This window comes from Lutra lutra, chromosome 10 (assembly GCF_902655055.1).
Source record: "Lutra lutra chromosome 10, mLutLut1.2, whole genome shotgun sequence".
NCBI lineage: Eukaryota > Metazoa > Chordata > Mammalia > Carnivora > Mustelidae > Lutra > Lutra lutra.
The window spans coordinates 107,617,663-107,632,632 of record NC_062287.1 but is presented as its reverse complement, the minus strand read 5'-3'; the positions used below and the strand labels follow the sequence as shown (position 1 = coordinate 107,632,632).

The 14,970-nt window shown below is 49.9% G+C and overlaps 1 protein-coding gene across 1 annotated transcript; it reads right to left on the bottom strand.

The window, feature by feature from the left end:
- Positions 1-2,400: 2,400 nt before the first annotated feature.
- On the bottom strand, positions 2,401-14,530 carry LOC125079263 (solute carrier family 22 member 20-like). The gene is made up of 10 exons (XM_047692752.1): positions 14,147-14,530; positions 12,736-12,839; positions 9,883-10,037; positions 9,184-9,352; positions 7,958-8,081; positions 6,535-6,650; positions 6,013-6,227; positions 4,706-4,814; positions 3,694-3,897; positions 2,401-2,942 (listed from the first exon to the last, which is right to left on the bottom strand). The coding sequence occupies exons 1-10, from the start codon at positions 14,528-14,530 to the stop codon at positions 2,837-2,839; spliced, it is 1,686 nt and encodes a 561-aa protein (XP_047548708.1). The 3' UTR covers positions 2,401-2,836.
- Positions 14,531-14,970: the final 440 nt, after the last annotated feature.

Here is a 14,970-nt window from a genome sequence, read left to right as displayed (position 1 = left end):
CACACCTTAAGAGGAAACCACCCTTTAAAGGATTTTACGCTGCCCTGGAAGGAGCCCTCCATCCTTTCCCATAGGATAGATAGGTGACAGAAACTTGATTGGATGACAGGTGCAGGGAGGATTAATCAGATGAAAACAGCTGGCCAACGAGCCCATTAAAAACCCTAGACTTAGAAACTCCCGGTGACAACCCCTTTGGGTCCCCTCCCTCCTTGAGAGCTTTGTACTATCCTTTCACTATCGCTCAATAAACCTCGTTTTGCTGCACCAAAAATAAATAAACAAATAAAAATAAAACAAATATCATACAGATTTTTAAGGCATTGGTCAAGCAAAATAGGAAATACTAAAGTTAATCATTAAAATTCTGAAAAATTCATATGATATGTGGAATCATATTCGTATATGATTTATCATTCTTGAACTCAGGTATGATCAAAATATTTAATTAATTAATTTATTTTTAAAGATTTTATTTTTAAATTTATTTTTATTTTTTTTTAAGATTTTATTTATTTATTTGACAGAGGGAGAGATCACAGGTAGGCAGGGAGGCAGGTAGAGAGGGGGGGGGAAGCAGGCTCCCTGCTGAGCCTAGAGCCCATTTGGGGCTCGATCCCAGGACCCTGAGATCATGACCTGAGCCAAAGTCAGAGGCTTAACCCACTGAGCCACCCAGGTGCCCCAAAAGATTTTATTTTTAAGTCATCTCTACAACCAATGTGGGACTCAAACTTAAAACCCTGAGATCAGGAGTTCCTCGTGGGGCGCCCGGATGGCTCAGCTGGTTGGGTGTCTGACTCTTGACTTCAGCTCAGGTCATGATCTCAGGGTTGTGAGATCAAGCCCAGTATTGGGCTCATGCTCAACAGGGAGTCTGCTTGAGATTCTCTCTCGCTCCCCCTCTAGCCCTCCCTGCTGTGAGTGTGTGTCGGTGTGTGTGGCGTCACACGCTCTCTCTCAAATAAATAAATCTTTAAAAAAAAAAAAGAAGAAGAAGAAGATGAAGCACTTGCTTCACTGACTGAGCCAGCCGGGTGCCCCTGATCTAAATCTTGTAAACTTAGGTTTTCTTTCTTCTTTTTTTTTTTTTTAAGATTTTATTTATTTATTAAAGAGATAAAGAGAGAACACAAGTAGGCAAAGAGGCAGGCAGAGAGAGGGGGAGAAGCAGGCACTCTGCTGAGCAGGGAACCGGATGTAGGGCTCGATCCCAGGAGCCTGAGATCATGATCTGAGCCAAAGGCAGAGGCTTAACCCACTGAGTCACCCAGGAGCCCCTAAACTTAGGTTTTCTGAAGCAGTTAAGGTTTATAGTCCGCTTTGATGTACTACTTTAATTCAGTTATGTTCAATCATTATCTGTTTTCAAAAAAGGATTTTTATTTCTAAAAACAAACCATGATATAATTCATAATCATAATTCAAACGAGAATTGGATATTGGTTAATTGTTCATACTTAAAGCAGATAAATAAGTAAACAACACAGAAATAACAAAATATGAATTAGCAATTGAGAAACATAGCAGAATTTATTGTATTCTATTTAACATCATTAGATCAGAGGCTAGTAACAAAAACATGAACACCGCAATAATCCATATGTCTTCTATGTTAGAGAAAACTTAGGTGTAGGGAAAAAAATACATACACTTACATGCCCATGCTGGATAGAGAAGCTCGGTGATAACCAGCGGACACCCTCATTTTCAGAAACTCAGGAGGCTCTTCTCCATACCGAAGCCCTGTGGGTCTCAAGCATATGTCCTTGTGTATCAAAATGACCATTACCAAACTTAGCGATATCAGTAACTAGCAAGCGGTACCATGTCAATAGCGCTCTGATCAGTATCTTGGACACAGCCCTCCACCACCTCTCTTTGGAAGCTCTGCTAGGTTTTTTGCCTTTTGGAGTCTCAGGCATCCACCCCGTGATCTGGGCTGCCTCCCTGGGCTGCTCCCCACAGAGCTGGTTGGGTCTTCCACAGGCAATGTAGGATATGACCTTGAGCTGCGGCTACTAAGGGCTTCAGGGTCTGATAAGAGCAACCACCGAGGAGACAAAACCCTTGGGGAGGCAGCCTGGGGGAACGTTTTCAGCCATCATGTCATTGTTTTAGATTAACCATAGAAAAAAGCTGTTGGACTTGAAAAATACTTCAATCATAAAAATTTCCAAACAGGGGCGCCTGGGTGGCTCAGTGGGTTAAGCCCCTGCCTTCGGCTCAGGTCATGATCTCAGCATCCTGGGATCGAGCCCCACATCAGGCTCTCTGCTCAGCAGGGAGCCTGCTCCCCGACCCCCATGCACCTGCCTCTCTGCCTACTTGTGATCTGTCTGCCAAATAAATAAATAAAATCTTAAAAAAATTTTCCAAACACCTCCCAAAGTAGGAAGGTCAAGGAACTCCCTGCTTCAACCCTGGCATTCACTCTGTCCACTTTTCTAGAATTTTCAAGCAAATTCCCGATGTTTCATTTCATTCCTAAATACTTCAGCTTCACATCTTTTTTCTTTTTTAAAAAGGGATGTTGGCTTCTGTAACCTAATGCCACTTCACAAAATCGACGGATCCCTTCCTATCTACTTAAAGCTCATTCTTCATATTCAAAAGTCACGGGTTGTCCAATACGTGTCATTTCTTAGTTGGTCTCTAAGTCGAATGACTCATCTGCCTTATAATATTTCCAGATCACAGCCCCTATCATTGCTTTCAATGGCGGCCAAGCGAGGTGCCACCGCATTTCCTTGGAAAGACGTGTCACATTTCCAAAACATGAGAAAGTGAAGAGAGAGGAAGGGCCATTCAGAATATAGGTGTGGGTCCGGAGAAATCACACTGTGCATTCTACTTTTGTCTTTTCTGGGAGAAGTGAGGCCAATCCTTTCTTTGTGGTATTTTCACTGACGTTTCTTTGCTTGTCACGAGCCATCTTCACTCTGGGCAAGGAGAGACACAGAACAACACGCTCTGAGTGGAAAAGCGAGAGCTTCAGAGCTGAATGGGCTCTTGGGTCTCTGCCACCGCCCTGAGAAGGAGGGTGCTTGCTGTCCCAGAAGAAGGGTGAAATGAAGACGCAGAGCTGCCCCCTGAGAGGTGCCCCCAGGCCAGGCCAGCCCAGCCCAGCCCATCTGACCTGCAGACACACCCAAGCCCGGCCCCACACCCAAGCCCGGCCCAGATCCTCCAAGCCACAGATAAGGAACCCACTTGCAAAGAAGTGCTTCGTGGGTAGATTAGATGACCGTCTTCCTTCTAACCTAGAAAGCATGGCTGAACTTCATCTGAAGGGACAGACTGACTCACTTGGTCCCTACCACGTGGTTTTGCAGCCACAGGTTAGGTGACAAGAGGGATTTAGCCATGTGACAGCTCCCCTCCACATACAAAGTGATGATGTTTAATAGAAGGAGAAATTGGCAGCACTGTATATGGCCTCCTGTGTGATTTACCTCCAAATGCTTCCTCAGGCTCCCAGACGATCACCATCAATTTTAAGACACCTGAAGCCATTATGACATTTACAGAAGGAGGGGCAGGGGAGTGCGAGTGGCCCCAGAGGTCCTGACATGGGCCCGGGGGGGTGCCCCACTCCTGCCAAGGCAGCGAGACCCTTTCCCACTGCTGCATCCCCACAGGCTACAAGGACTTTCTGAGATGCTGGAGAGATGGGAGCAGGAAGTCTCCTACCTCTTCTCTGTCTCCTGGATGGTGTTCAGCAATGGCTGGTTGTTTGTCTCTATCAGGAAGGAGCCCGTTGTGGCTGCCAGGATAGGGACCAGGCCAAACATCACCGGCTGTAGCACTGGGCTATGGTTGCCCAGGATGTAGACCAGGGGGGACAAGAGGGAGCCCAGGCGTGTGCTGAAGATCCCAGCACTCATCCCCGTCTGCCTGCGGAGACAGAGAACACGGAAAGGGTTGGGACCGTGCAGGTGCACTGCCGGAATTCAAGCACCTGCACCAAGCCTGAGAGGATTTGGTGAATGAATGAATGAACCAGGCCCTGAGTGTCAGGGCTGGTGCATGAGAGATAAGAGGGCTGTGTGGCAAAGGGCCTGATCCTGGGATGGGTCATGTGGGGGCACATCATGGGGAAGGGAACCTTGATCTCAGGTGTGGCCGGGGGGATGCTTACTGGGAACCATGATAATGACGGAAAGCCTGACAGCTGATACTGAGCACGTGCTCTGTGCTGGGTGCTGCTCCAACACTCAACTCCTCAGCTCCTCATTTCCTACCACTATCTGGGATACTGACATTTTTCTGAAGCTATAGACATGATACCATTTATGGAGTGCCTGCCAAGTTCCGGTCACTATTCCAAGAGCAATGTCCTACGATACCCAAAATCACATTAAAATAGGGACATGAGGGGCACCTGGGTGGCTCAGTGGGTTAAGCCGCTGCCTTCAGCTCAGGTCATGATCCCAGGTCCTGGGTTCGAGCCCCACATCGGGCTTTCTGCTCAGCAGGGAGCCTGCTTCCTCCTCTCTCTCTGCCTGCCTCTCTGCTTACTTGTGATTTCTCTCTGTCAAATAAATAAATAAAATCTTAAAAAAAAAATAGGGACATGAACCTGCTCTTTTGAGACATGAAACCACAAAACCATTTCCAAATGGAGGCTGGTTTCCTTAGTGGCCCAGCTCTGAGCGATAGAGGCTGCCGTCTCGGTCCCAGAGACTCTGACCCATCTTCTTACCTGACTTCGGTTGGGAAGAGCTCCATGGTGTATAGGTAGAGACAACTGAAACAGCCGGCCAGGCTCCCTTTCCCAAACAAACAGAGGATCATCTTAAAGGTATTCCAGCCTGAGAGAAGGCAGTGGGTGGGGTGTAGACAAAAGGGAGTTAATGAAATGTCAATGCAATCACCTGTTCTGACATCTCATTGTGTCAAGCACCTCCTGGCCCCATGGCCTTTGCACTGGCGGTACTCCCTCCTCAGCGAGCTCTTCTCCCCACTATTTACCTTCTTATTTCTCATCTTCTTCTCATCCTTCTCAACTCAAATGCTACTTTGGTGAGGAGGACTTCCCTGATCTGTTTCACTGAGCGGAGCCCACCATATATTCCCTTGCTCCTTGGACATCTCCTTTGAGGCACTGATCTCAACTGCAATTAATTACAGTTTGTCTCCCTAAAGGCTTCTGTGTTCCCTGAACCTGGGTCTGGTCTGAGCCCCAGGGTAGGCAGGTGCTGGAGAAAGAGCTGTGAATAACTAACAACCAACCAAAGTTGCTATTTTCAGATGAGGCAGGGGCAGTTGGGGAGTGAGGAATGCTGAGATTTAGCCCTGTCCTGGGGAGTTGGGGAGGTGACTGTCCCACAGACACAGGGTTTTCATCAGTGAAATGATAGATGCGACAGTCTTCAACACATCTCCCACTTGCAGGATTCTAGATTTCTGTGATTCCTACAACCATCTCAGATTAGTATCCCTTGCTACTAGATCTCAGAAGGCTGGATTTATATCTTTATAAACTTACCTAATGATGATAGCTAAAATTTATTCAATATTTCCCATGAGCTGGACACTGGGATATGAACTTTTTACACAGGATTTTAATGATTTTTAAAAAATTATTTCAAACATGGAAAACTATAGAGATTGCTATAACAAAATGCCCTTGCCACCATCATGTTGTTTTCCCCGATGTTAGCACCTATTAGCTGTGTGACCTTGGACAAGTCACTTCACCTCTCTGTGCTTTATTTATTTATGCTTCAGTTATAACAGCAGCTTATGACGATCAGATGAGTTGATACATGTGAAGGGCTAGCACAGTGCTTGGCAGGCAGTCAACCCCAAATAAGGGCTTCTTAATTATTCTTCCTAAACAACTGTGAGGGTCAATGGAGAGTAAGTGGGTCGACTTGTCCATGATCACAGGAAACCAGTTGAAAAAAGGTTCATCTGGTTCTCTAGTCTGCTCTGAATCATCAAACCAGACTGTGTCATCCATCATATCAGAAGAGAATTTTCACGAGACCCAGAAGAAAACCTCACCTCGAGGAAGAAATGCAGTGACAAGGATAGCGCAACCGGCCACCAGCTGCAAAGAGATGGCAGTGATTCGGCGGCCAAAGTAGCCCATGCTCAGGCCCGTCACCAGCTTCATGGGGACATCCACGACTGTAAACAGCAGTTGTGTCCAGTAGATGTTGAACCCAAATTTCTGCACATCCAAACCCAGCCCAAAAAAGGAGAAGCCTGCGGAAAACCTGGAGGAGAGAAAGTGCCGGCAATTTACTTCCTACTCTAAAGGTGACCCATGGTTTGCCTTTCTTTCCAATGGAAGGAGTCTCTCCAACATTCTGGCCACGGATAGGATGCAAACCTATTCTAGAACCCAATACTCTCTGGTTCCAGACTTTGCCAGGTTTTCCCATCTTCTCAGATTGCTTCGCCATGATCTGTTGCCTCCATCTCTGTCTCAAGCCAGTGGGGCACCAAGGAATGACAACTCAGGAGCAGCCGTCAGGTGAATGATTCGGGTGGGGGGTTGTCACTCTTTGGGCCACCACTCACCATCCCAGGGCGATACAGCAAGTTGTCCTGCGGAGTCCCGGAGTGCGGAAAAGATCGAGGAGGAATGGGGTCTCCTCGATAGCTGCTGTGCCCTCCTGCATGTGGAGCCTTACTACCTAGCAGGAAAAGACCAGAGTGGGGATGGCGGAAGAAAGGGCTCTGGCCCTTAGTCCTTCCACTTCCTGATGCCCTACAATTACTTGATTCCTCCCACATTGGCCAGTTCCTTCACACACACCCTCAAGGAGAAATAGAGGACTTCAAATTGTGGGCGTGTATTCTCTTATGTAGCAACTTCTCCTTTTCTTTTAACTAGTGTTTCTTGATGGTCAACAATGACCACCATTTATTGAGTACTTGTTATGTGCCAGATGGGGGTCTAAGTACTGGATGTGAACTAACTTATTTAATGTAAGGGAGATTCTGCAATCCTTTTTACAGAAGAGGAAACAGAAGCTCTGAAGGTTAAATAATTTGCCCAAGGTCACAGAGCTCTAAGTAGGGAGCTGGGAGTCAAACCCCGGTGAATGGCCCCAAGTCTGGGATCTTAGCCATTGTTATTTTGTTTCTTCATGTTCATAGTTAGAAAGGTCCCTGCCTCCCCTTTCTCAGTACCACTCTCAATTCCCCCTCTCCAGAACTGTCTTCTACTCTTCTAGGTGTTTCTTCTCATACTTATTTCCTATTTCTGGATAAAACGCTACACTGCTATGGCTTGATTTTCCAACTTTAGATTGATTTATGCTAAGAAAGAATGAAGACTTAACCCTCTTAACTCTACTACCTCTGACCTAACCCTTCCCTTCTGTAATTCTCCCAATGTAAGTCTCATTCAGAGTTGAACCATGTCATGTACTCTGATTACATTTCTTTCTGTGATGTGAGCTTTTTATTTTCCTGGAGTTCATAATTGCCTCTTTTGTGTATTTGCTTGCTAATATTCTTGGTTTCTTAAGTACTGGGCACTTATTTATCCCCAAATTCTTTGATAGAACGATAAAACTCCTGTTAAGAGGATAAAGTATAACAAGCAATCTATCAAGATCATTTTTTTCCTTCATGAAAGGCCTCTGGTTTATGTCTATTCATTTGTTTCAGTACAGACTGATCGTTCTCTAGGTTTTCGTCCAACTCTTTCCCTTCTTTTTTACCTTTCTCCTATTTGGGATCTTCTATTTCCTGGATTCCCTGGCTTACATCCTTGTTTTGGTGGAATGTTCCCTGTGGTAGCTTCTGAGAAAGGGTGTAACAAGACACTTTCCCCACAGGTCCTCTGCCTATCTGATGGTGACAGCAACTGCCTCTGGATGTAGAAACTTACCTCTTTGGTCACCCTCAGGAGGCCAACTTAAGCCCTCACTGAGAATTACCGCCAACTCAGGAAGAAGGGTTCGGGTAGTGTGTGGGTTCCCTTTGTGCCTACCTCTGGAGTGAGTTTCCTCCCCTGCTCCTTTCTGCCATTTAATCTTGCCACAGCCTGCAGATTTTTCACAGCCTTGTCAAGTTTGTTGTGGGTGATGAGCCAGCAAGCCGATTCTGGCAGACCCCTAACAGTGAGAGGGCGTGCGGTGAGGGAGGGACCGGTCTGGAGGGAGGGACCGATCAGACAGGCAGAGCCTTGAGCCCAACCCTATCCCTGACCAGCTGGAAGGGCCAAGGGATCTCCATCCACAGTGCTCATGCAGGTACGGGGCTCACACTCCCAATCACCATAGGTCAAGCGCTGGCCCGCTTGGAAACAGGGAGATCCAAGAGAAAAATCAAAAGAAAGAACAAAATGGGAGGAGCGGCAGTGAAAGGGTGGGTGGTTGTTTCCGCCATTTTTCTTTTGGTCCTACCGCAAGATACAAATTCGGGCACGTGTTTGTTTTTGCAAAACTATCACCACGTTGTACACATTTTCTGTCTCCTGCTTTTCTCATTTCATGCTGCGCTCTCAATACCTCTCATGGCGCTAGTTTGGGTCTCCACTGTCATTTTGAGAATTTTGCCTACTTTCCTGTGGCTCTGGATTTGTAAGGTAAACCTCTTCTCAGTGGCTGGTGGGGTCAAGTGTGCAGCCACTTAGAACCCCAGATGGCGCAGGATGATTCGCCAAGGTTGATATGGAGAAAAAGGAACCAAATGAAAACACCTCGTATATCAAGGGTCCTCTCTTTTCTCCTTAAGGAGGTTGGCCCGGTGATGGGTGTTAAGGCGGGCACGGATTGCATGGAGCACTGGGTGTTATACTCAAACAAGGAATCATGAACACTACATCAAAACACTAATGAAGGGGTCCCTGAGTGGCTCAGTGGGTTAAAGCCTCTGCCTTCGGCTCAGGTCATGATCCCGGGGTCCTGGGATCGAGCCCCGCATCGGGCTCTCTGCTCAGCAGGGAGCCTGCTTCCTTGTCTCTCTCTGCCTGCCTCTCTGCCTACTTGTGATCTCTATCTGAAAAATAAATAAAATCTTAAAAAAAAACACTAATGAAGTACTGTATGGTGATTAACATAACATAAAAAAAAGAGTATTTTAAAAAAAAAAAGGAGGTCAGATCTCAGCAGAGCCACGCCAAGGTCGGCTCTGAGGCCAGCAAACACTTCCCATGAAGTCAGACCAGACAAGGCAACTCTATGCAGGCCACGGGGCGTCTGGGAGCTGACGTACCAGGAGTACAGAAGAATGATCACGTAGGCGACAGATAGGGTGCCCTGGAGCCAGCGCCAGGGGCGGATGAGGTAGGCCAGGCCCGTGAGGACCGCCTGGCCCAAAGTGATCATGTACATGGTGTAGATATTCACCAGCGTCCGCCTCTGCGTCGGGGTCCACTCCATGGCTGGGGATGACAAGTGTGGCAGTGCTGGTAGTGAGCTCCCAGGGCCAGGGAGAGAGGTCAGCCTGGGTCAGTCAGGGGCAGGGACCGCAGGCAAGGCCCCTATGGAACTTGCCCCCGATGAACCTTGTTGATGGGCGGGCTCTGACCCCGCTCGGTGCCATGCAGGGCACACTGTCCTGAGCATCCCAAGCAACTTTGCCATCTCATTTGATCTTCGTAACACCCCTATACAGGGCCATCTGGGATCGCTCCCCCCCAACACAGGCAAGGAATATGTCCTGGGGGCTGGGAATTCGAGACTGGGGCTAGCTTAAGCCACCACCTTCAAAGAGCCGACATTTCCTGAAGGTCTTCGAGGGGGCCAGGTATCATTCTATAAATATGTATGAGATGAGGGAGGTTCGATCATTATCACCCCGCATCACAGATGGGGAAACGGAGGCCCAGACAGGGTAACTGAAGTGCCCCCCCGGCCCCCCTGGTCGCACAGCGGTGAGCGGAGCAGCCGGGGCTCCGCAGGGGGTACTCACTGAGGCAGAGGCTGGTGATAATGATGCCCGTCATGGCCATCCCGCTGAGGAACCTGAGCACGCAGTAGGCCAGGAAGCTGGGCGAGAAAGCGGCGCTCGTGCCCGCGGCGATCATCAGCAGTATCCCGCTCTGCAGCGCCGTCTTGCGTCCACACCTGCCACCGGGACAGACAGAGCGGCCGGCTGAGCCCCGGGGTCCGACTGCCAAGTGGCCTCTCTGCCCCCTCTTTCGCCCCAGCCTGCTCGCCTCCACCAGTCTGCCCCTCAGTCCCCCGCATCCTTAGGAAAGGCCTTGGGAAGGGACTCCCTACTTGCCCCCGCCCCTCCCCACACGAGTTGCCAAGGCCTAGAATTCCCCTAGGGGAGGAGGGTTAATTCTTTGCCTCTTGGCTCTGTTCCTTGTTGAAGTACAGCTGTTTCCAGATGGGGCTGTGATGAGCATCTGAGTGTGGCTTCTGGTCCCTGCCCCATGGGGGAGGGAGTGTGAGCAGTGCCTCTAATGTTCCAAGGGACCCTCGACCCCATACTCATTCTCTTCTACCTCCTCTCAGACCCCTGTGTGCTAGGCAGGTGCCAAGTGCTGAGGCCTCGACCAGGAGCTCCCTTGCCCCTTCCCAGGGGACCCCCTACCCGTACCCACTGCCCTGGCCCCTGTGCGAGAATCAGACAATAAGGAAGATACGTAGGTAAAACACACAGACGGTCAGAGGCCACAGAACAACGCAGAGCAGAGAACAGGGAACGTCAGAGGGGCTGTGGTTGTAAATAGGGTGGCGGGAGAAGGCTCCTCTGGGCAGGTTACACCACAGAGTGCCACGGACATAGCACTGAGGTGTGTCATCTAAGGTCAAGAGCGTCATTTCCCCCATTTTACAGATGAGAAAACAGAGGCGCAAGTTGAAATGACTGCGCCACACCCGCAGCCAGTGAGAAATCCCCACATTGTACTCTGAGGCTGTGAGACGTGGCCTGAAGAGGGGTCCTGGGACTAGTGCCCCTGGTGGGGGAATAGCCAGTGCAAAGGCAGGAGGAAGGAGTAGGAGGGGCGGGGCGGGTGCTGGGCAGTGGCTCTGGGGCCAGCCCAGGCAGGGCCAGCAGCCCACACGCCCATCAGGCTTCACAGGCTAGGAACCCGACAGCTGGCAGAGGAGGGGCAGGGTCTGTTCTGCACCTGATAGGATCGCTCTACCCATCAGTCTGCGAGCAACAGAAGGGGTCAGGGATAGGAAGAAGCAGGGAGGCTCCTTCAAAGGCTGTTGCAGCCAGCGGGGGGCAAGGGGAACGAGGCTGCTCCCGGAGTGGTGGCCTAGGAGGCGGCGAGGGGAGGAGGTGGGTCCAGGTCTGTGACCATACAGAGCCATACAAAGCCGACAGGGTTTGCTGGGATACCGGAGAGGAGGGAAATGGTGGGCGAGGTAGGGGGGAAGGGAGGAGGAGCCAAAGGGAGGTCTCAAAAGGGATCAGGCAAACAGTGGAGAAGAGATGGGTTCACAGACTCTGGAGGTCCATCCAGCTCCTACCTGGGCTCTTCCCAGAGGTGAGAGCTCTTGACCTGGAGCTCTACTAGGACGTGCTGCGGCTCTCAGCCATCTGTATGCACAGTATGAGCTGGCCAGGCTGCAGGCCCCTTGTTACTGGGGACTGGCGTTTAAAGCAAGAGATCCTTGCCAGCCCCATGGAGAGGACTTTAATTCCCTCCTTTCACCTCTGGGTAGGTGGCAGGGAGGGCAGAGTCTGGGGCCCTCCAGGTGGCCTCCTTTCCGATGAGCAAGGCCTTTGCTTTGCCAGCCCCTCCTGCCCAGAGCTTAAGGCTGGGTGTCCCAGCACAGGGGACTGCGGTTGAGTGCTCCAGGAGCCCAGCCAGGGGAGACACGGGCGACTGGGGTCACTGGGTGACTGGGAGAGCCCCTCAGTTGTACAGAAATGATCCCAAGAGCTAAGTGAACTTTCCAAGGTTTCCTAGAGGGGCAGAGCCCAGCTCCGCTAATGTCCACCCGCCATGTTCTTTCTGCAGCACCGGGGTGGGGGTGGGGGTGGGGTGGGGGAAGCACCCAACAGGCCGGCAAAAACGGAGAGAGGCAAAAGATGAGAAGACGCTGTACCCGGGAGTGGAGTTCTCAGAAATGTGCCTTGGCCTGTTCGGCTTGAACAAGGATCATCTGTCTAGATAGGGCATCGAGCGCAAAGCTGCTTCCTGATGAGAACATTGTCCTCACTTCCAAGAACATGGACAAAATGTCCACGCTGGAATCAGTTTTCCGTGGGACCGGTGGTGCTGAGCCCCACGTCATCTCTGAAATGGGAGCTGCCACCCAGGGCTATTGGGAGGACCTGGGAGAGTGCTCCGTAGAATCAGCCATTCACAGCAACAATGACCGTCCCAGGGGCTCCTGCTTCCTGGGGAAGCGACCCGTGGAGGCAACCCAACGGGGAAATCATGGCTGGCAGAAACGAGACCACGGACCCACCTTCATCACCATTCCCATGATGAAGGCCTTCGGCCGCGTGACTCCAAATTCATCCCCAAGCAGAGAGTAATTCGAGATTCATGATTGCAATTCATTGCAGAACAAAAAAGGGAGGTGTCATCACCCCCAGCCCGCATCAGATGCAGGCCCAGGGACTGTCTTCTAGAAAAGTGGGGTGTCCGGGACCTGGGCAGGGAGGGGCGAGGTCTCTAGCCTGACCCCTCCGTTTGAGGTGTCGGGTGCAGCCCTGGCCATCTGGCAGGGAGAAGGAGGTGCGGGGGTCTTCTCCAGTGGGGTCCTGAGCCGTTAAGGACAGTGGGGGGATAGCATGAACTCTAGCCTCGTTGAAAGCTTCTGGAGACTTCCTCAGGCCTCCTCCCCTCACCTGTCAGAGAAGATGCCAAAGACAGTAGCTCCGACCAGCTGTCCCATCATGTATATGGACTGGGCAATGGACTTCAGTGACTTGTGCTTGCACACCAAGTCCCACTGGACGAAAAGAGACAATTGTCAGCGGGTGGCTCATGTACCCTCACCGTGTGGCTTCCGTTGAATAGTAAGAGCTGCCTTGTCACCTCTTACACGCTAATACGGTCCCACAGCTTGCCCTTCAGCTCATAACCCTGCTGTCATGAGCACTGGCCCTTTTAGTTTAAATGGTGGAAACCTTGATATCAGCGTCACTGTGATGAATTAAGCACGTTATCCCAGATGTTTAATGAAACACTTGGTCCCAAGTCTTAGGAAACCTCTACCCTAAAGAAAGATAACCAACACAAATCTAGACCCAGTTTACGGGAAAGGCTTCCTTTTTTCCTTCTTTTTGTTCCCATTTCATTCAGCGGTCTGAGAAATTTGGGAGAAAACAAGAAAACAAGGGCACCTGGGTGGCTCAGTGGGTTAAGCCTCTGCCTTCAGCTCAGGTCATGATCTCAGGGTCCTGGATTGACCCCCGCATGCTGAGCAGGGAAACTGCTTCTCCCTCTCTCTCTGCTGTTTCCCCTGCTTGTGCTCCCTTGCTCTCTGCCAAATAAATAAATAAAATCTTAAAACACACACACACACACACACACACACACACACAAACAGGAAAATGGATGTCATGTCGATTTTCTGACTGCTTTGCAAATAGCTAAGTGAAGGCAAAATAAAATCATCAGACCAAGTGTCGGGGTGGGGGACGCAGTAGGACGGAGCCCTCCGACATGTCCGAATGTCTTATACACAGAGAAAACTTTGGCAGAATCTGGGGCCACTCTATCATCCTACAATCCCACTCCTGGGCATACACCCAGCAGAGATGAAAACCTGTGTCCACCCCAATACGTGTGCAAGAACATGCATGACCGTGACATTCATAATAGCCCCAAACCGGAAACAGTGCATGTGCATTTCTCGGTAGAAAGGACATAGACTGTGTGGCATATTTGTGCCAGGGGATGCTCCGTGGTCCTGAGAAAGAACAGCTCCAAAATTATATATCAAGATGATTAACTCTTAAAAATCCATACTGAGTGAAAAAAATCCCAGCACACTGAAGAACACACACTACGATCCCATGGGTGTTAGTGATGGGTGTGTAGTGATGTAGTGAAGTAGTGACGTAGAAAGGTACAAGGGAGCCTTCTGGGGTCCTTAGAAGCAATCTGTATCTTAGCTGGTGTTTACCTATGTAAAAGTCATCCTGCCACATACTTAAATTTTGAGCATTCCATGGAACAATTTACGTCTCCATTAAAATAAAACAAACAAAAAAGCATTTAAAGACCCAGTGTTCAGCTGTAGCCTTGTCTCACCTCAGAAACGATGGAGGAGGCAACACTCTGGTCATACACCCACCCGTCCAGGCAGACCTCAGTGTCCAAGCTTAAAGAGGAGGTGTCGTTGAGGCTTAGGATCTGCCAATGGGGCTCAGAGAACCGCAGGCACCGCTCAGGTTTCTGGTCCTCGTCCAGGGGGATGAAGACCCTCAGTAAGTCCCCATCCCCCACACCGCCCAGGACATGAGACCCATTGGTCCAATTGGCCGGCCGGCAGTGATGCTCTGGGGTTATGGCGGTGAAGTTCTGCAGAAAGCTGTGACAGCTAATCAGGAGGGCGGGGAACATCATGAGGGCAGTTTGAAGGATCTGGAACTTCCCCATGCCGCCGATGGTGTGGAGCAGCTCCGAGAAGCCCATGGTGCGCTCTCCGCTGTGGCTGTCAATGGAGGTGTTTGCCCACACGCACCGTGGTCTAATTTATAGACTCTCTCACCTCCTTCTAGTGGGTTCTTGGGAAAGAGCTTCTGGGTATCTGTCCAGAACCATGATATCATCACATCTTATTTGCTCTGCATCAGGAAATAAGATGTTTCCACTTAAGAATATTTGTTCAAGGGGCACCTGGGTGGCTCAGTCGTTAAGTGTCTGTTTTCTGCTCAGGTCGTGCATGATCCCGGGGTCCTGGGTTCGAGCCTCAAATCAGGCTCTCTGCTCGGCAGGAAGCCTGCTTCTCCCTCTCCCTATCCCTCTCCCATTCCCCCTGCTCGTGTTCCCTTTCTCGTTGTCTCTCTGTCAAATAAATCTTAAAAAAAAAAAAAAAAGAAAGAAATAAAGAATATTTCTTCAAGGAATAAACT

Coding starts and splice junctions, on each gene's coding strand:
- LOC125079263 (XM_047692752.1), bottom strand. CDS start 14,530: ATGGGCTTCTCGGAGCTGCTCCACACCATCGGCGGCATGGGGAAGTTC. Junction 8,082..9,183: donor ATCATTCTTCTGTACTCCTG/GTACGTCAGCTC, acceptor TCTCACTGTTAG/GGGTCTGCCAGAATCGGCTT. Junction 2,943..3,693: donor ATCCAGGAGACAGAGAAGAG/GTAGGAGACTTC, acceptor CTCCTTGCCCAG/AGTGAAGATGGCTCGTGACA.